The 21,165-nt window shown below is 37.2% G+C and overlaps 1 protein-coding gene across 7 annotated transcripts in view; it reads right to left on the bottom strand.

Moving 5' to 3' along the window:
* Nucleotides 1-21,165, bottom strand: part of LOC133663107 (pleckstrin homology-like domain family B member 1) — a 115,936-nt gene that overhangs the window by 58,144 nt on the left and 36,627 nt on the right. For all 7 annotated transcript variants that reach the window (XR_009828244.1, XM_062067334.1, XM_062067332.1 and 4 more), the window contains exon 3: nt 5,021-5,308. Coding sequence is in view for 6 of the 7 variants with exons in the window: in XM_062067334.1 (XP_061923318.1) it covers nt 5,021-5,308 (288 nt within the window). In the remaining variant the exon portion in view is untranslated. The remainder of the gene's footprint in view (nt 1-5,020; nt 5,309-21,165) is intronic.

The raw sequence follows: 21,165 nt of genomic DNA, 5'->3' as shown, positions 1-21,165 counted from the left end.
GTAAAGAAGTAGTATGTGTGAAGCAGTAGAGTGTAAAGAAGTAGTATGTGTGAAGCAGTAGAGTGTAAAGAAGTAGTATGTGTGAAGCAGTAGAGTGTAGGGAAGTAGTATGTGTGAAGCAGTAGAGTGTAAAGAAGTAGTATGTGTGAAGCAGTAGAGTGTAAAGAAGTAGAATGTGTGAAGCAGTAGAGTGTAAAGAAGTAGAATGTGTGAAGCAGTAGAGTGTAAAGAAGTAGTATGTGTGAAGCAGTAGAGTGTAAAGAAGTAGTATGTGTGAAGCAGTAGAGTGTAAAGAAGTAGTATGTGTGAAGCAGTAGAGTGTAAAGAAGTAGTATGTGTGAAGCAGTAGAGTGTAAAGAAGTAGTATGTGTGAAGCAGTAGAGTGTAAAGTAGTATGTGTGAAGCAGTAGAGTGTAAAGAAGTAGTATGTGTGAAGCAGTAGAGTGTAAAGAAGTAGTATGTGTGAAGCAGTAGAGTGTAAAGTAGTATGTGTGAAGCAGTAGAGTGTAAAGAAGTAGTATGTGTGAAGCAGTAGAGTGTAAAGAAGTAGAATGTGTGAAGCAGTAGAGTGTAAAGAAGTAGAATGTGTGAAGCAGTAGAGTGTAAAGAAGTAGTATGTGTGAAGCAGTAGAGTGTAAAGAAGTAGTATGTGTGAAGCAGTAGAGTGTAAAGAAGTAGTATGTGTGAAGCAGTAGAGTGTAAAGAAGTAGTATGTGTGAAGCAGTAGAGTGTAAAGAAGTAGAATGTGTGAAGCAGTAGAGTGTAAAGAAGTAGTATGTGTGAAGCAGTAGAGTGTAATGAAGTAGTATGTGTGAAGCAGTAGAGTGTAAAGAAGTAGTATGTGTGAAGCAGTAGAGTGTAAAGAAGTAGAATGTGTGAAGCAGTAGAGTGTAAAGAAGTAGTATGTGTGAAGCAGTAGAGTGTAAAGAAGTAGTATGTGTGAAGCAGTAGAGTGTAAAGAAGTAGAATGTGTGAAGCAGTAGAGTGTAAAGAAGTAGTATGTGTGAAGCAGTAGAGTGTAAAGAAGTAGAATGTGTGAAGCAGTAGAGTGTAAAGAAGTAGTATGTGTGAAGCAGTAGAGTGTAAAGAAGTAGTATGTGTGAAGCAGTAGAGTGTAAAGAAGTAGTATGTGTGAAGCAGTAGAGTGTAAAGAAGTAGTATGTGTGAAGCAGTAGAGTGTAAAGAAGTAGTATGTGTGAAGCAGTAGAGTGTAAAGTAGTATGTGTGAAGCAGTAGAGTGTAAAGAAGTAGTATGTGTGAAGCAGTAGAGTGTAAAGAAGTAGTATGTGTGAAGCAGTAGAGTGTAAAGAAGTAGTATGTGTGAAGCAGTAGAGTGTAAAGAAGTAGTATGTGTGAAGCAGTAGAGTGTAAAGAAGTAGTATGTGTGAAGCAGTAGAGTGTAAAGAACTAGTATGTGTGAAGCAGTAGTGTAAAGAAGTAGTATGTGTGAAGCAGTAGAGTGTAAAGAAGTAGTATGTGTGAAGCAGTAGAGTGTAAAGAAGTAGTATGTGTGAAGCAGTAGAGTGTAAAGAAGTAGAATGTGTGAAGCAGTAGAGTGTAAAGAAGTAGAATGTGTGAAGCAGTAGAGTGTAAAGAAGTAGTATGTGTGAAGCAGTAGAGTGTAAAGAAGTAGAATGTGTGAAGCAGTAGAGTGTAAAGAAGTAGTATGTGTGAAGCAGTAGAGTGTAAAGAAGTAGTATGTGTGAAGCAGTAGAGTGTAAAGAAGTAGTATGTGTGAAGCAGTAGAGTGTAAAGTAGTATGTGTGAAGCAGTAGAGTGTAAAGAAGTAGTATGTGTGAAGCAGTAGAGTGTAAAGAAGTAGAATGTGTGAAGCAGTAGAGTGTAAAGAAGTAGAATGTGTGAAGCAGTAGAGTGTAAAGAAGTAGTATGTGTGAAGCAGTAGAGTGTAAAGAAGTAGTATGTGTGAAGCAGTAGAGTGTAAAGAAGTAGTATGTGTGAAGCAGTAGAGTGTAAAGAAGTAGTATGTGTGAAGCAGTAGAGTGTAAAGAAGTAGAATGTGTGAAGCAGTAGAGTGTAAAGAAGTAGTATGTGTGAAGCAGTAGAGTGTAAAGAAGTAGTATGTGTGAAGCAGTAGAGTGTAAAGAAGTAGTATGTGTGAAGCAGTAGAGTGTAAAGAAGTACAATGTGTGAAGCAGTAGAGTGTAAAGAAGTAGTATGTGTGAAGCAGTAGAGTGTAAAGAAGTAGTATGTGTGAAGCAGTAGAGTGTAAAGAAGTAGAATGTGTGAAGCAGTAGAGTGTAAAGAAGTAGTATGTGTGAAGCAGTAGAGTGTAAAGAAGTAGAATGTGTGAAGCAGTAGAGTGTAAAGAAGTAGTATGTGTGAAGCAGTAGAGTGTAAAGAAGTAGTATGTGTGAAGCAGTAGAGTGTAAAGAAGTAGTATGTGTGAAGCAGTAGAGTGTAAAGAAGTAGTATGTGTGAAGCAGTAGAGTGTAAAGAAGTAGTATGTGTGAAGCAGTAGAGTGTAGGGAAGTAGTATGTGTGAAGCAGTAGAGTGTAAAGAAGTAGTATGTGTGAAGCAGTAGAGTGTAAAGTAGTATGTGTGAAGCAGTAGAGTGTAAAGAAGTAGTATGTGTGAAGCAGTAGAGTGTAAAGAAGTAGAATGTGTGAAGCAGTAGAGTGTAAAGAAGTAGAATGTGTGAAGCAGTAGAGTGTAAAGAAGTAGTATGTGTGAAGCAGTAGAGTGTAAAGAAGTAGTATGTGTGAAGCAGTAGAGTGTAAAGAAGTAGTATGTGTGAAGCAGTAGAGTGTAAAGAAGTAGTATGTGTGAAGCAGTAGAGTGTAAAGAAGTAGAATGTGTGAAGCAGTAGAGTGTAAAGAAGTAGTATGTGTGAAGCAGTAGAGTGTAAAGAAGTAGTATGTGTGAAGCAGTAGAGTGTAAAGAAGTAGTATGTGTGAAGCAGTAGAGTGTAAAGAAGTACAATGTGTGAAGCAGTAGAGTGTAAAGAAGTAGTATGTGTGAAGCAGTAGAGTGTAAAGAAGTAGTATGTGTGAAGCAGTAGAGTGTAAAGAAGTAGAATGTGTGAAGCAGTAGAGTGTAAAGAAGTAGTATGTGTGAAGCAGTAGAGTGTAAAGAAGTAGTATGTGTGAAGCAGTAGAGTGTAAAGAAGTAGTATGTGTGAAGCAGTAGAGTGTAAAGAAGTACGATGTGTGAAGCAGTAGAGTGTAAAGAAGTAGTATGTGTGAAGCAGTAGAGTGTAAAGAAGTAGTATGTGTGAAGCAGTAGAGTGTAAAGAAGTAGAATGTGTGAAGCAGTAGAGTGTAAAGAAGTAGTATGTGTGAAGCAGTAGAGTGTAAAGAAGTAGAATGTGTGAAGCAGTAGAGTGTAAAGAAGTAGTATGTGTGAAGCAGTAGAGTGTAAAGAAGTAGTATGTGTGAAGCAGTAGAGTGTAAAGAAGTAGTATGTGTGAAGCAGTAGAGTGTAAAGAAGTAGTATGTGTGAAGCAGTAGAGTGTAAAGAAGTAGTATGTGTGAAGCAGTAGAGTGTAGGGAAGTAGTATGTGTGAAGCAGTAGAGTGTAAAGAAGTAGTATGTGTGAAGCAGTAGAGTGTAAAGTAGTATGTGTGAAGCAGTAGAGTGTAAAGAAGTAGTATGTGTGAAGCAGTAGAGTGTAAAGAAGTAGAATGTGTGAAGCAGTAGAGTGTAAAGAAGTAGAATGTGTGAAGCAGTAGAGTGTAAAGAAGTAGTATGTGTGAAGCAGTAGAGTGTAAAGAAGTAGTATGTGTGAAGCAGTAGAGTGTAAAGAAGTAGTATGTGTGAAGCAGTAGAGTGTAAAGAAGTAGTATGTGTGAAGCAGTAGAGTGTAAAGAAGTAGAATGTGTGAAGCAGTAGAGTGTAAAGAAGTAGTATGTGTGAAGCAGTAGAGTGTAAAGAAGTAGTATGTGTGAAGCAGTAGAGTGTAAAGAAGTAGTATGTGTGAAGCAGTAGAGTGTAAAGAAGTACAATGTGTGAAGCAGTAGAGTGTAAAGAAGTAGTATGTGTGAAGCAGTAGAGTGTAAAGAAGTAGTATGTGTGAAGCAGTAGAGTGTAAAGAAGTAGAATGTGTGAAGCAGTAGAGTGTAAAGAAGTAGAATGTGTGAAGCAGTAGAGTGTAAAGAAGTAGTATGTGTGAAGCAGTAGAGTGTAAAGAAGTAGTATGTGTGAAGCAGTAGAGTGTAAAGAAGTACGATGTGTGAAGCAGTAGAGTGTAAAGAAGTAGTATGTGTGAAGCAGTAGAGTGTAAAGAAGTAGTATGTGTGAAGCAGTAGAGTGTAAAGAAGTAGAATGTGTGAAGCAGTAGAGTGTAAAGAAGTAGTATGTGTGAAGCAGTAGAGTGTAAAGAAGTAGAATGTGTGAAGCAGTAGAGTGTAAAGAAGTAGTATGTGTGAAGCAGTAGAGTGTAAAGAAGTAGTATGTGTGAAGCAGTAGAGTGTAAAGAAGTAGTATGTGTGAAGCAGTAGAGTGTAAAGAAGTAGTATGTGTGAAGCAGTAGAGTGTAAAGAAGTAGTATGTGTGAAGCAGTAGAGTGTAAAGAAGTAGTATGTGTGAAGCAGTAGAGTGTAAAGAAGTAGTATGTGTGAAGCAGTAGAGTGTAAAGAAGTAGTATGTGTGAAGCAGTAGAGTGTAAAGAAGTAGAATGTGTGAAGCAGTAGAGTGTAAAGAAGTAGTATGTGTGAAGCAGTAGAGTGTAAAGAAGTAGTATGTGTGAAGCAGTAGAGTGTAAAGAAGTAGTATGTGTGAAGCAGTAGAGTGTAAAGAAGTACAATGTGTGAAGCAGTAGAGTGTAAAGAAGTAGTATGTGTGAAGCAGTAGAGTGTAAAGAAGTAGTATGTGTGAAGCAGTAGAGTGTAAAGAAGTAGAATGTGTGAAGCAGTAGAGTGTAAAGAAGTAGAATGTGTGAAGCAGTAGAGTGTAAAGAAGTAGTATGTGTGAAGCAGTAGAGTGTAAAGAAGTAGTATGTGTGAAGCAGTAGAGTGTAGGGAAGTAGTATGTGTGAAGCAGTAGAGTGTAAAGATGTCTTCACCTCCTGATGAGTGCTCTCTGTACTGCTCCACTCCTCCTTCAGGTTGTCTTCCTCACTCTGTCTGTGTGCCAGACGCTGAGAAGATGTTCCTCCCAGGACACCATCAGTGGAGGTGGTGTGTGCCAGATGCTGAGAAGATGTTCCGCCCAGCACACCATCAGTGGAGGTGGTGTGCAGTGATCCTTCTAAGAAGCCACCAGGAAAAGCTGCCCTTGTGGGATCCAGTGGATCCTCTCCTTGGTTGTATTGGGCACACATATTGAGGATGCTCTCCAGCCGTTGTCTCTCCTGTGATCAAACAACATCACATGACACATCTAGACACTTATGATTAGGGATGATGTTTGAAACCGGTTCTCCCGGTTGTTCGATAAGAAAAGAACCGATTCCATGGACTCAAATCCCTTTTTGAGAACCGGTTCCCGTTATCGAGGCCACTATAGTAGAGAAAAAGAGTTGGTTCTTTAGTCGAATCCCTGGGAACGAATCCCGTCCCACAGGAAATGCCCTGTGGGACATCACAGGAAATTACGTAACTCAGTCATTAGGTGGCAGATACAGATAGCAGCAAAAATAATGGACCGGAAAAAGCGCCTCAAGGCATGGCTTCATTTTACAAAAAAATACGACGAGGAAACGGCAATATGCAATTATTGCCAGGCTTCGCTCTCATGTAAGGGGAGCAGTACAACATACATGTTGAAACATGTTTAGGCCGCATGAAAGTTCGAGAACCGTGTCGTGTCAATACTTATTTATTTTATTTTATTTTTTTAGGGGGGTAACAACAGTCAATATTTATTTATTTTTTTTATAAAATAAAACGGAGCTTTTGTTAAACCAAATATTGTGTTTTCTTCCATATACAACAACATATCTGGATTCCATAAGAGAATCGATAAGGAATTAGTTCGATAAGGGGATTCCATAATGGGCTCAAACTCGATAATTTCTTATCAAACATCATCCCTACTTATGATGCACACCTGGATCTACTCTACACACTTATGATGCACACCTGGATCTACTCTACACACTTATGATGCACACCTGGATCTACTCTACACACTTATGATGCACACCTGGATCTACTCTACACACTTATGATGCACACCTGGATCTACTCTACACACTTATGATGCACACCTGGATCTACTCTACACACTTATGATGCACACCTGGATGTACTCTACACACTTATGATGCACACCTGGATGTACTCTACACACTTATGATGCACACCTGGATCTACTCTACACACTTATGATGCACACCTGGATCTACTTTGTGTGTGGTGGCACACCATCAATATATTCTTTTTTACACCAAGCAGAGTTGAGGAAACAAGTGCAGTATATGAGATGAAACAAAAAGTGAGCTGTTTGGCCACAATACCCAGCAATATGTTTGGAGGAGAAAAGGTGAGGCCTTTAATCCCAGGAACACCATGCCTCCTGTCAAGCATGGTGGTGGTAGTATTATGCTCTGGGCCTGTTTTAAATGGGACAATGAAAAAGGAGGATTAGCTCCAAATTGTTCAGGACAAGCTAAAATCATCAGACCGGAGGTTGGGTCTTGGGCACAGTTGGGTGTTTCAACAGGACAATGACCCCAAACACACCTCAAAAGTGGTAAAGGAATGGCTAAATCAGGCGAGAATGAAGGTTTTAGAATGACTTAAAGGTGTGGACAATGCTGAAGAAAGAAGTCCAACACATTTAGCTGAACTGCAGCAATTTAGTGGTCAAGCAGAAGCTTGTGGATGACTACCAAAAGTGGTCAAGTGGTCAAGCAGAAGCTTGTGGATGGCTACCAAAAGTGGTCAAGTGGTCAAGCAGAAGCTTGTGGATGGCTACCAAAAGTGGTCAAGTGGTCAAGCAGAAGCTTGTGGATGGCTACCAAAACTGCCTTATTGCAGGTCAACTTGCCAAGGAAGTAAATATTAACATTGCTGTATGTATACTTTTCACCCTCACATTTTCAGTAGAGCCATAATAAATTCATCAAAGAAGCAAACTTCATGAATGTTTTTTGTGAGCAACAAGTATGTGCTCCAATCACTACATCACAACAAAAATAAGAGTTGTAGAAATGATTGACAGCCATGACATGATGTTCTTTACAAGTGTACGTCCACTTTTGACCCCCACTGTATGTGTCAGGAACTGCTGGTGACCAACCCCAAGATGCAGAGTGGCAGGAAAACGTGACTTTAATGTCAAAAAACAAATGGTAAGTGCACATGCAGGGGAAACAGGAACCAGGAAATAGGAACCAGGAGACAGGAAATAGGATACAATCATGGAGCCCTGACTGGAGGGCGAGGCAGGCATAAATAGTAGCCTGACTGGCAACTGCAAGCAGGTGTGCCAGGCTGCCAATCAGGGACAGGTGAGGGAAAGGAGCGCTCAGGGAGACATGCAGGAAGTGGAAGCAAAATAAAGGCAAAGTGTCAGTAACAAGTCTTACAGTACAAAGCACAGAGCAGAGACATAATACACACTTGAATATTTCATTGGAAAACTACAATACAAATACATATTTGGGAATAAAAAGATCAGATCAAAAATGATCAGCAGCACATGTGTGAGTCAAAGATGATTGCACATTTAATATATCAATATAATGATTTGAAAAATAATACACATCATTGCACATATATCTATATCCATCCATATGTGCTCGGGTTTAGGGGGCAGCATCCTCAGCAGAGAAACCTGGACTCCCACCTCCCCAGACCTTGGTCCAGCTTCCACTTCCCCAGACCTTGGTCCAGCTTCCACCTCCTCAGACCTTGGTCCAGCTTCCACTTCCCCAGACCTTGGTCCAGCTTCCACCTCCCCAGACCTTGGTCCAGCTTCCACCTCCCCAGCTCCTTGGTCCAGCTTCCACTTCCCCAGACCTTGGTCCAGCTTCCACTTCCCCAGACCTTGGTCCAGCTTCCACCTCCTCAGACCGTGGTCCAGCTTCCACTTCCCCAGACCTTGGTCCAGCTTCCACCTCCCCAGACCTTGGTCCAGCTTCCACCTCCCCAGACCTTGGTCCAGCTTCCACTTCCCCAGACCTTGGTCCAGCTTCCACTTCCCCAGACCTTGGTCCAGCTTCCACCTCCCCAGACCTTGGTCCAGCTTCCACCTCCCCAGACCTTGGTCCAGCTTCCACTTCCCCAGACCTTGGTCCAGCTTCCACCTCCCCAGACCTTGGTCCAGCTTCCACTTCCCCAGACCTTGGTCCAGCTTCCACTTCCCCAGACCTTGGTCCAGCTTCCACCTCCCCAGACCTTGGTCCAGCTTCCACCTCCCCAGCTCCTTGGTCCAGCTGGGGATGCTAAGGCCTACCCAGGCCAGCTGGCCCCTACATTTCTCGGGTCTCCCCTGTGGCCTCTTACTGTAATGTAAATGTTATGTTATCACTGCACTTGAACTGTATGTGTACATATATATGTATATGTATATGAGTTGAGGTGGTAGTAAACATGAGTATGGCGGTGCAGTGAGGAAAGAAGCAGTAGAAGGTAAATAGAGTTGTGTGGGTGGAGAAGGAGAAGCAGACATGTTGTAAAGAATGTTCCTCCCACTCAACATCTGCTTCACACTGATTAGACGCTTTCTTTCTTCATTGCAGATAAAACCTTCTTATCACTTCCTTCAAACGCAACTATTACATCCTGCCAGACTGACTCACTCCCACATGCTCTTGTCTTTACTACATGTACACAAACATCATCTTCTTTACTAACATGTACACAAACATCATCTTCTTTACTAACATGTACACAAACATCATCTTCTTTACTAACATGTACACAAACATCTCTTCTTTACTAACATGTACACAAACATAATCTTCTTTACTAACATGTACACAAACATCTCTTCTTTACTAACATGTACACAAACATCATCTTCTTTACTAACATGTACACAAACATCATCTTCTTTACTGACATGTACACAAACATAATCTTCTTTACTAACATGTACACAAACATCATCTTCTTTACTAACATGTACACAAACATCATCTTCTTTACTAACATGTACACAAACATCATCTTCTTTACTAACATGTACACAAACATCATCTTCTTTACTAACATGTACACAAACATCATCTTCTTTACTAACATGTACACAAACATCATCTTCTTTACTAACATGTACACAAACATCTCTTCTTTACTAACATGTACACAAACATCATCTTCTTTACTAACATGTACACAAACATCTCTTCTTTACTAACATGTACACAAACATCATCTTCTTTACTAACATGTACACAAACATCTCTTCTTTACTCACATGACCAACATGTACACAAACATCATCTTCTTTACTAACATGTACACAAACATCATCTTCTTTACTAACATGTACACAAACATCATCTTCTTTACTAACATGTACACAAACATCTCTTCTTTACTCACATGACCAACATGTACACAAACATCATCTTCTTTACTAACATGTACACAAACATCATCTTCTTTACTAACATGTACACAAACATCATCTTCTTTACTAACATGTACACAAACATCATCTTCTTTACTAACATGTACACAAACATAATCTTCTTTACTAACATGTACACAAACATCTCTTCTTTACTAACATGTACACAAACATCATCTTCTTTACTAACATGTACACAAACATCTCTTCTTTACTAACATGTACACAAACATCATCTTCTTTACTAACATGTACACAAACATCATCTTCTTTACTGACATGTACACAAACATAATCTTCTTTACTAACATGTACACAAACATCATCTTCTTTACTAACATGTACACAAACATCATCTTCTTTACTAACATGTACACAAACATCATCTTCTTTACTAACATGTACACAAACATCATCTTCTTTACTAACATGTACACAAACATCATCTTCTTTACTAACATGTACACAAACATCATCTTCTTTACTAACATGTACACAAACATCTCTTCTTTACTAACATGTACACAAACATCATCTTCTTTACTAACATGTACACAAACATCTCTTCTTTACTAACATGTACACAAACATCATCTTCTTTACTAACATGTACACAAACATCTCTTCTTTACTCACATGACCAACATGTACACAAACATCATCTTCTTTACTAACATGTACACAAACATCATCTTCTTTACTAACATGTACACAAACATCATCTTCTTTACTAACATGTACACAAACATCTCTTCTTTACTCACATGACCAACATGTACACAAACATCATCTTCTTTACTAACATATACACAAACATCTCTTCTTTACTAACATGTACACAAACATCTCTTCTTTACTAACATGTACACAAACATATCTTCTTTACTAACATGTACACAAACATCTCTTCTTTACTAACATGTACACAAACATCTCTTCTTTACTAACATGACCAACATGTACACAAACATCTCTTCTTTACTAACATGTACACAAACATATCTTCTTTACTAACATGTACACAAACATCTCTTCTTTACTAACATGTACACAAACATCTCTTCTTTACTCACATGACCAACATGTACACAAACATCATCTTCTTTACTAACATATACACAAACATCTCTTCTTTACTAACATGTACACAAACATCTCTTCTTTACTAACATGTACACAAACATATCTTCTTTACTAACATGTACACAAACATCTCTTCTTTACTAACATGTACACAAACATCTCTTCTTTACTAACATGACCAACATGTACACAAACATCTCTTCTTTACTAACATGTACACAAACATATCTTCTTTACTAACATGTACACAAACATCTCTTCTTTACTAACATGTACACAAACATCTCTTCTTTACTCACATGACCAACATGTACACAAACATCTCTTCTTTACTCACATGACCAACATGTACACAAACATCATCTTCTTTACTAACATGACCAACATGTACACAAACATCTCTTCTTTACTAACATGACCAACATGTACACAAACATCTCTTCTTTACTAACATGTACACAAACATCTCTTCTTTACTAACATGTACACAAACATCTCTTCTTTACTAACATGTACACAAACATCTCTTCTTTACTAACATGGGGCGGCATGGCGTAGTGGGTAGAGCGGCCGTGCCAGAAACCTGAGGGTTGCAGGTTCGCTCCCCGCCTCTTACCATCCAAAATCGCTGCCGTTGTGTCCTTGGGCAGGACACTTCACCCTTGCCCCCGGTGCCGCTCACACCGGAGAATGAATGATGAATGAATGAGTTGTAAAAATGAATGATGGGTTCTCACTTCTCTGTGAAGCGCTTTGAGTGTCTAGAAAAAGCGCTATATAAATCTAATCCATTATTATTATCTAATCCATTAACATGTACACAAACATCTCTTCTTTACTAACATGTACACAAACATCTCTTCTTTACTAACATGTACACAAACATCTCTTCTTTACTAACATGACCAACATGTACACAAACATCTCTTCTTTACTAACATGTACACAAACATCTCTTCTTTACTAACATGTACACAAACATCTCTTCTTTACTAACATGACCAACATGTACACAAACATCTCTTCTTTACTAACATGTACACAAACATCTCTTCTTTACTAACATGTACACAAACATCTCTTCTTTACTAACATGTACACAAACATCTCTTCTTTACTAACATGTACACAAACATCTCTTCTTTACTAACATGTACACAAACATCTCTTCTTTACTAACATGACCAACATGTACACAAACATCTCTTCTTTACTAACATGTACACAAACATCTCTTCTTTACTAACATGACCAACATGTACACAAACATCTCTTCTTTACTAACATGTACACAAACATCTCTTCTTTACTAACATGACCAACATGTACACAAACATCTCTTCTTTCCTAACATGTACACAAACATCTCTTCTTTACTAACATGACCAACATGTACACAAACATCTCTTCTTTACTAACATGTACACAAACATCTCTTCTTTACTAACATGACCAACATGTACACAAACATCTCTTCTTTCCTAACATGTACACAAACATCTCTTCTTTACTAACATGTACACAAACATCTCTTCTTTACTAACATGTACACAAACATCTCTTCTTTACTAACATGTACACAAACATCTCTTCTTTACTAACATGACCAACATGTACACAAACATCTCTTCTTTACTAACATGTACACAAACATCTCTTCTTTACTAACATGTACACAAACATCTCTTCTTTACTAACATGACCAACATGTACACAAACATCTCTTCTTTACTAACATGACCAACATGTACACAAACATCATCTTCTTTACTAACATGTACACAAACATCTCTTCTTTACTAACATGTACACAAACATCTCTTCTTTACTAACATGTACACAAACATCTCTTCTTTACTAACATGTACACAAACATCTCTTCTTTACTAACATGACCAACATGTACACAAACATCTCTTCTTTACTAACATGACCAACATGTACACAAACATCATCTTCTTTACTAACATGTACACAAACATCTCTTCTTTACTAACATGTACACAAACATCTCTTCTTTACTAACATGACCAACATGTACACAAACATCTCTTCTTTACTAACATGTACACAAACATCTCTTCTTTACTAACATGACCAACATGTACACAAACATCTCTTCTTTACTAACATGACCAACATGTACACAAACATATGAATGCTACACAAACATATCTTGTTGACTAACATGACAACATCACAATTATTTGGATTGATATTGATTAAAAACACATTGATTTCCAAACAAGACTATTTTCATTGTACCACTAAAACTCAACTTGAAATATCATTGAAAAGAACAACTGCACATCAATTAGTCACAAATAAACAACAAGTAAGACAATAGTGACAACAATACATTCTAATAACAATATGAAAAATTACATTTTGTTTTATTTGGGGTTTTTTTCAGTCCTCTTTTCACCTTTTACCCATGGCATGCTTGTTATGTCAAATAACATGTAATAACATGTAATAACATGTAATAACATGTAGTAACATGTAGTAACATGTAGTAACATGTAATAACATGTAATAACATGCAGTAACATGCAATAACATGTAAAAACATGTAAAAACATGTAATAACATGTAGTAACATGTAATAACATGTAATAACATGTAATAACATGTAATAACATGTAGTAACATGTAATAACATGTAGTAACATGTAATAACATGTAGTAACATGTAGTAACATGTAGTAACATGTAATAACATGTAATAACATGTAGTAACATGTAGTAACATGTAGTAACATGTAATAACATGTAATAACATGTAGTAACATGTAGTAACATGTAATTACATGTAATTACATGTAATAACATGTAGTAACATGTAGTAACATGTAATATGTAATAACATGTAGTAACATGTAATAACATGTAATAACATGTACTAACATGTAGTAACATGTAGTAACATGTAGTAACATGTAATAACATGTAATAACATGTAATAACATGTAGTAACATGTAGTAACATGTAGTAACATGTAGTAACATGTAATTACATGTAATTACATGTAATAACATGTAGTAACATGTAGTAACATGTAATATGTAATAACATGTAGTAACATGTAATAACATGTAATAACATGTACTAACATGTAGTAACATGTAGTAACATGTAGTAACATGTAATAACATGTAATAACATGTAATACCATGTAGTAACATGTAGTAACATGTAATAACATGTAGTAACATGTAATAACATGTAATAACATGTACTAACATGTAGTAACATGTAGTAACATGTAGTAACATGTAGTAACATGTAATAACATGTAATAACATGTAGTAACATGTAGATGATCATATAGTAGATGGTCATATAGTAGATGTAGATGATCATATAGTAGATGTAGATGATCATATAGTAGATGTAGATGATCATATAGTTGATGTAGATGATCATATAGTAGATGTAGATCAGGGGTGTCAAAGTCAAATGGACGGAGGGCCAAATAAAAAATTTAGCTACAAGCCGAGGGCCGGACTGTTCGAATGTTCATTGAAAAATTTTTAAATGACGCATATAGTCTAGTGAACCTAATTGAATCTACTGAAAACCTAACAAATATATTCCAATATGATCAGATAAATAAAGCAATATTTTCTTATGGCTCTGTCAGTAATCTTTAATTTTCAACAGACACAAAAGACAAATTTCCTTTATATAAAAATCCCCATAACATGAACATTAAATGAAAGAAACCGGTATTCAAGGCACCATCAGTAGCCTATATTTTCTATTTTAGCAAAAGTGGGCTAAATTTACTTCAAAGAAAAAAACAATAATAGCAATTTTCTATCATCCACTCAACTGAAATATTTTTAAAATATAATTAAATTGAAATACAATAAAATAAAGTGCAAAAATCTATAAATCAAAAACAACACTTTGTTTAAGGAGAAGTAACATGCAGTGAAAACAAATATTAAACTTTAACTTTTAAACTTGAATTGAGTAAAAACTCTAAATATGTGATTGCACAGTAATGTTCACATTAAACCCCCCTCCTCCCTCCGTGGGAGGGAGGCGAGTTGGGTGCCCGAAACCCCCCGCTGGTTTCGGCCCGCCCCTTGGCGCGCGTGGCACGGCGGGCTCCGCGACCCGACGGCTGGCCCTCGTGGCTTGACGGCGGGCGCGTCCCGACGGGCCGCGCGTAGGGGTCAAACGCAGAAGTCTCAGGGCCTCGTGGTGAGGGGGTGGCCTGCGGGTTTCGGCCCGCTTGACCCCCCCGCTCCGCTTGGCGCGCGCGGCACATGACGGGTTCCGCCACCGACGCTCGGGCTGCAGCCCGACGGTGGTTCGGGCCCGGCGGTGACGCGCGGTTTGGGGAAACAAAGCAGAAGTCTCAGGGCCTCGGGGCCGGGTTTCGGCCCGCCCCCTTGGCGCGCGTGGCACGGCGGGCTCCGCGACTGACGGCCGGGCTGCAGCCCTTCGGCCGGCAGGCGCGTCCCGGCGGGCCGCTCGCCCCCTTTCGGAACCTTGGACCGGCATCCGCTTGGTGCGTGTAAAAGATCTGCGGTCTAAAAAAAAAAAAAAAAAAAAAAAAGATCTGCGGTCTGCGGGCCGGTTCTAATAATAAATCAAGATCATCCCAAGGGCCGTAAAAAACCTTCTCGCGGGCCGGATATGGCCCGCGGGCCTTGACTCTGACATATGTGATATAGTAGATGTAGATGATCATATCGGCTGTTCACATTGACTTTACAAAAGAGAAGTGTAGGATACTTCTCTTGTTGCCTTATTTGTATTTGACTTGATTAAATGTATTTCTATTAGAAACACAACATGTGTATATAACAAACACAACATGTGTATATAACAAACACCACATGTGTATATAACAAACACCACATGTGTATATAACAAACACAACATGTGTATATAACAAACACCACATGTGTATATAACAAACACCACATGTGTATATAACAAACACCACATGTGTATACAACAAACACCACATGTGTATACAACAAACACAACATGTGTATATAACAAACACCACATGTGTATATAACAAACACCACATGTGTATATAACAAACACAACATGTGTATATAACAAACACAACATGTGTATATAACAAACACAACATGTGTATATAACAAACACCACATGTGTATATAACAAACACCACATGTGTATATAACAAACACCACATGTGTATACAACAAACACCACATGTGTATACAACAAAGGGTGCAAAGTGTGCAGGCAGTAGGAAACACATGGTTGAGTGTAGGGAGTAAAACTGATGGCAGTCTAAAGTTCAACATTTTTGGATCTCTTTGTTCAGTGGATCAGATGTTTGATGAAGCTCTGTGTCTATCTACCACCACTACTGTTTATTTCTTACTGACTGTGGCAGGACACCTGTTTCACTTTATGTTGCTGGTAAATAATGTGCTTGTAGTAGTAGGCTAAAGTTAAATGATTTAGTATGCACTAATTAAAGGGGCAGAGCTTTGAGACATTTTAGCTTTTATATTTTATAAGATATATTTTTTGTAAGAACCACAATTAATAAATATATTTCAGTGAATAACTTATTGTTCAAATCTGTATATAAATATGTACATAAAGTGTTGTAATTATATTGTAAAATGGATGGATGGATGGACGTTTAAAACAAAACTGTTATTATTAATTAGTAAGTATACATTTTTTTAGCCTTTTTAGAGAAAATCAAATCATTGTAGTAAATTATGCAAATTACTCGATGATGTCATTGTGACCACGCCCATAGCCACGCCCCCACCGCCACAGGTATCTTGGCAGTTTATGGGAAACACTGTGATGTCTACTAAAGATGATGACATATGATACTAAGGTCTACTAAAGATGATGACATATGATACTAAGGTCTACTAAAGATGATGACATATGATACTAAGGTCTACTAAAGATGACATATGATACTAAGGTCTACTAAAGATGAGACATGATACTAAGGTCTACTAAAGATGACATATGATAGTAAGGTCTACTAAAGATGATGACACATGATACTAAGGTCTACTAAAGATGATGACATATGATACTAAGGTCTACTAAAGATGACATATGATACTAAGGTCTACTAAAGATGATGACATATGATACTAAGGTCCACTAATGGTGTCACAAAGACTTCCTGTATTGCTGCACGTATGGTCAATATATGACATGTTGATGAAAGACTGTACTTGCCAGGAAACCTTCCTCCTCCTCCTCCTCCTCCAACACCTCCTCCTCCTCCTCCTCCTCCTCCTTCTTCTTCTTCTCCTCCAGACTTAAGATGTGCTCATACTTACATCAGCTTGCAAGTTCAACACTTTGCTGAATATTAAATATTTAAACCACTACTGGGTCTCCACTTCAACTCTCAGGGTGTTTTTAGCCAGAGGAGACGTGTGTGTGTGTGTGTGTGTGTGTGTGTGTGTGTGTGTGTGTGTGTGTGTGTGTGTGTGTGTGTGTGTGTGTGTGTGTGTGTGTGTGTGTGTGTGTGTGTGTGTGTGTGTGTGTGTGTGTGTGTGTGTGTGTGTGTGAGACATTAAAATTCAACAAGAGGAGCACACAGTTGCTCTGCTGTTACACAAGACAAATAGCAGTATAAAGTATTCCCATAAAGCAGTAATTAATACTTCACTCTGCTTCAAGCTAAACACTTGCTGTACGCTACCAACCACCATCTGCTCTTTAATAATCATAATCATAATAATAATACACTTGCTGTACGCTACCAACCACCATCTGCTCTTTAATAATCATAATAATAATAATAATACACTTGCTGTACGCTACCAACCACCATCTGCTCTTTAATAATCATAATCATAATAATAATACACTTGCTGTACGCTACCAACCACCATCTGCTCTTTAATAATCATAATAATAATAATAATACACTTGCTGTACGCTACCAACCACCATCTGCTCTTTAATAATCATAATCATAATACACTTGCTGTACGCTACCAACCACCATCTGCTCTTTAATAATCATAATAATAATAATAATACACTTGCTGTACGCTACCAACCACCATCTGCTCTTTAATAATCATAATCATAATAATAATACACTTGCTGTACGCTACCAACCACCATCTGCTCTTTAATAATCATAATAATAATAATAATAATAATAATACACTTGCTGTATGCCACCAACCACCATCTGCTCTTTAATAATAATAATAATAATACACTTGCTGTATGCTACCAACCACCATCTGCTCTTTAATAATCATAATAATAATAATAATAATAATAATACACTTGCTGTATGCCACCAACCACCATCTGCTCTTTAATAATAATAATAATAATACACTTGCTGTATGCTACCAACCACCATCTGCTCTTTAATAATCATAATAATAATAATAATAATAATACACTTGCTGTATGCCACCAACCACCATCTGCTCTTTAATAATCATAATCATAATAATAATAATACACTTGCTGTATGCTACCAACCACCATCTGCTCTTTAATAATAATAATAATAATACACTTGCTGTATGCTACCAACCACCATCTGCTCTTTAATAATCATAATCATAATAATACACTTGCTGTATGCTACCAACCACCATCTGCTCTTTAATAATCATAATCATAATAATAATAATAATACACTTGCTGTATGCTACCAACCACCATCTGCTCTTTAATAATCATAATCATAATAATAATAATAATACACTTGCTGTATGCTACCAACCACCATCTGCTCTTTAATAATCATAATAATAATACACTTGCTGTATGCTACCAACCACCATCTGCTCTTTAATAATCATAATCATAATAATAATAATACACTTGCTGTATGCTACCAACCACCATCTGCTCTTTAATAATAATAATAATAATAATACACTTGCTGTATGCTACCAACCACCATCTGCTCTTTAATAATCATAATCATAATAATAATAATACACTTGCTGTATGCTACCAACCACCATCTGCTCTTTAATAATCATAATCATAATAATACACTTGCTGTATGCTACCAACCACCATCTGCTCTTTAATAATCATAATCATAATAATAATAATAATACACTTGCTGTATGCTACCAACCACCATCTGCTCTTTAATAATCATAATAATAATAATACACTTGCTGTATGCTACCAACCACCATCTGCTCTTTAATAATCATAATAATAATAATACACTTGCTGTATGCTACCAACCACCATCTGCTCTTTAATAATCATAATAATAATAATACACTTGCTGTATGCTACCAACCACCATCTGCTCTTTAATAATCATAATAATAATAATACACTTGCTGTATGCTACCAACCACCATCTGCTCTTTAATAATCATAATAATAATAATACACTTGCTGTATGCTACCAACCACCATCTGCTCTTTAATAATCATAATCATAATAATAATAATACACTTGCTGTATGCTACCAACCACCATCTGCTCTTTAATAATAATAATAATAATAATACACTTGCTGTATGCTACCAACCACCATCTGCTCTTTAATAATCATAATCATAATAATAATAATACACTTGCTGTATGCTACCAACCACCATCTGCTCTTTAATAATCATAATAATAATAATACACTCGCTGTATGCTACCAACCACCATCTGCTCTTTAATAATCATAATCATAATAATAATAATACACTTGCTGTATGCTACCAACCACCATCTGCTCTTTAATAATCATAATAATAATAATACACTTGCTGTATGCTACCAACCACCATCTGCTCTTTAATAATCATAATCATAATAATAATAATAATACACTTGCTGTATGCTACAAACATCAGCTGCTCTTTAATAATCATAATCATAATAATAATAATACACTTGCTGTATGCTACAAACATCAGCTGCTCTTTAATAATAATAATAATCATAATAATAATAATACACTTGCTGTATGCTAACCAAGTTATATGTTAATGTAAACAAGTTATATATTGACATAATATGCATGTAACAACACATGTTGTACATTCCTAATGTTGTCCTACACTAATAATATTATTCATGTAACAACACAACGGTAAACAGTTCATCTAGTGGAGTTAATAATAGAATAAACAAGCAGACATCTAGTGGAGATAACACTAGTGGAGTTAACACTAGAATAAACAGGCAGACATCTAGTGGAGTTAACACTAGTGGAGTTAACACTAGAATAAACAGGCAGACATCTAGTGGAGTTAACACTAGTGGAGTTAACACTAGTGGAGTTAACAATAGAATAAACAAGCAGACATCTAGTGGAGTTAACACTAGTGGAGTTAACACTAGTGGAGTTAACAATAGAATAAACAAGCAGACATCTAGTGGAGTTAACACTAGTGGAGTTAACACTAGAATAAACAGGCAGACATCTAGTGGAGTTAACACTAGTGGAGTTAACACTAGTGGAGTTAACAATAGAATAAACAAGCAGACATCTAGTGGAGTTAACACTAGTGGAGTTAACACTAGAATAAACAAGCAGACATCTAGTGGAGTTAACACTAGTGGAGTTAACACTAGAATAAACAGGCAGACATCTAGTGGAGTTAACACTAGTGGAGCTAACAATAGAATAAACAGGCAGACATCTAGTGGAGTTAACACTAGTGGAGTTAACAATATAATAAACAGGCAGACATCTAGTGGAGTTAACCTAGTGGAGCTAACAATAGAATAAACAGGCAGACATCTAGTGGAGTTAACACTAGTGGAGTTAACAATATAATAAACAGGCAGACATCTAGTGGAGTTAACACTAGTGGAGTTAACACTAGAATAAACAGGCAGATATCTAGTGGAGTTAACACTAGTGGAGTTAACACTAGTGGAGTTAACAATAGAATAAACAAGCAGACATCTAGTGGAGTTAACACTAGTGGAGTTAACACTAGAATAAACAGGCAGACATCTAGTGGAGTTAACACTAGTGGAGTTAACACTAGTGGAGTTAACAATAGAATAAACAAGCAGACATCTAGTGGAGTTAACACTAGTGGAGTTAACACTAGAATAAACAAGCAGACATCTAGTGGAGTTAACACTAGTGGAGTTAACACTAGAATAAACAGGCAGACATCTAGTGGAGTTAACACTAGTGGAGCTAACAATAGAATAAACAGGCAGACATCTAGTGGAGTTAACACTAGTGGAGTTAACAATATAATAAACAGGCAGACATCTAGTGGAGTTAACACTAGTGGAGTTAACAATAGAATAAACAAGCAGACATCTAGTGGAGTTAACACTAGTGGAGTTAACAATAGAATAAACAGGCAGACATCTAGTGGAGTTAACACTAGTGGAGTTAACAATAGAATAAACAAGCAGACATCTAGTGGAGTTAACACTAGTGGAGTTAACACTAGAATAAACAGGCAGACATCTAGTGGAGTCAACACTAGTGGAGCTAACAATATAATAAACAGGCAGACAGCTAGTGGAGATAACACTAGTGGAGTTTACAATAGAATAAACAGGCAGACATCTAGTGGAGTTAACACTAGTGGAGTTAACACTAGAATAAACAGGCAGACATCTAGTGGAGTTAACACTAGTGGAGTTAACA

The sequence above is a fragment of the Entelurus aequoreus genome, linkage group LG13 (assembly GCF_033978785.1).
Source record: "Entelurus aequoreus isolate RoL-2023_Sb linkage group LG13, RoL_Eaeq_v1.1, whole genome shotgun sequence".
Lineage (NCBI taxonomy): Eukaryota > Metazoa > Chordata > Actinopteri > Syngnathiformes > Syngnathidae > Entelurus > Entelurus aequoreus.
The sequence above is the reverse complement of the archived record's forward strand: the minus strand, read 5'-3'. Positions and strand labels throughout refer to the sequence as shown.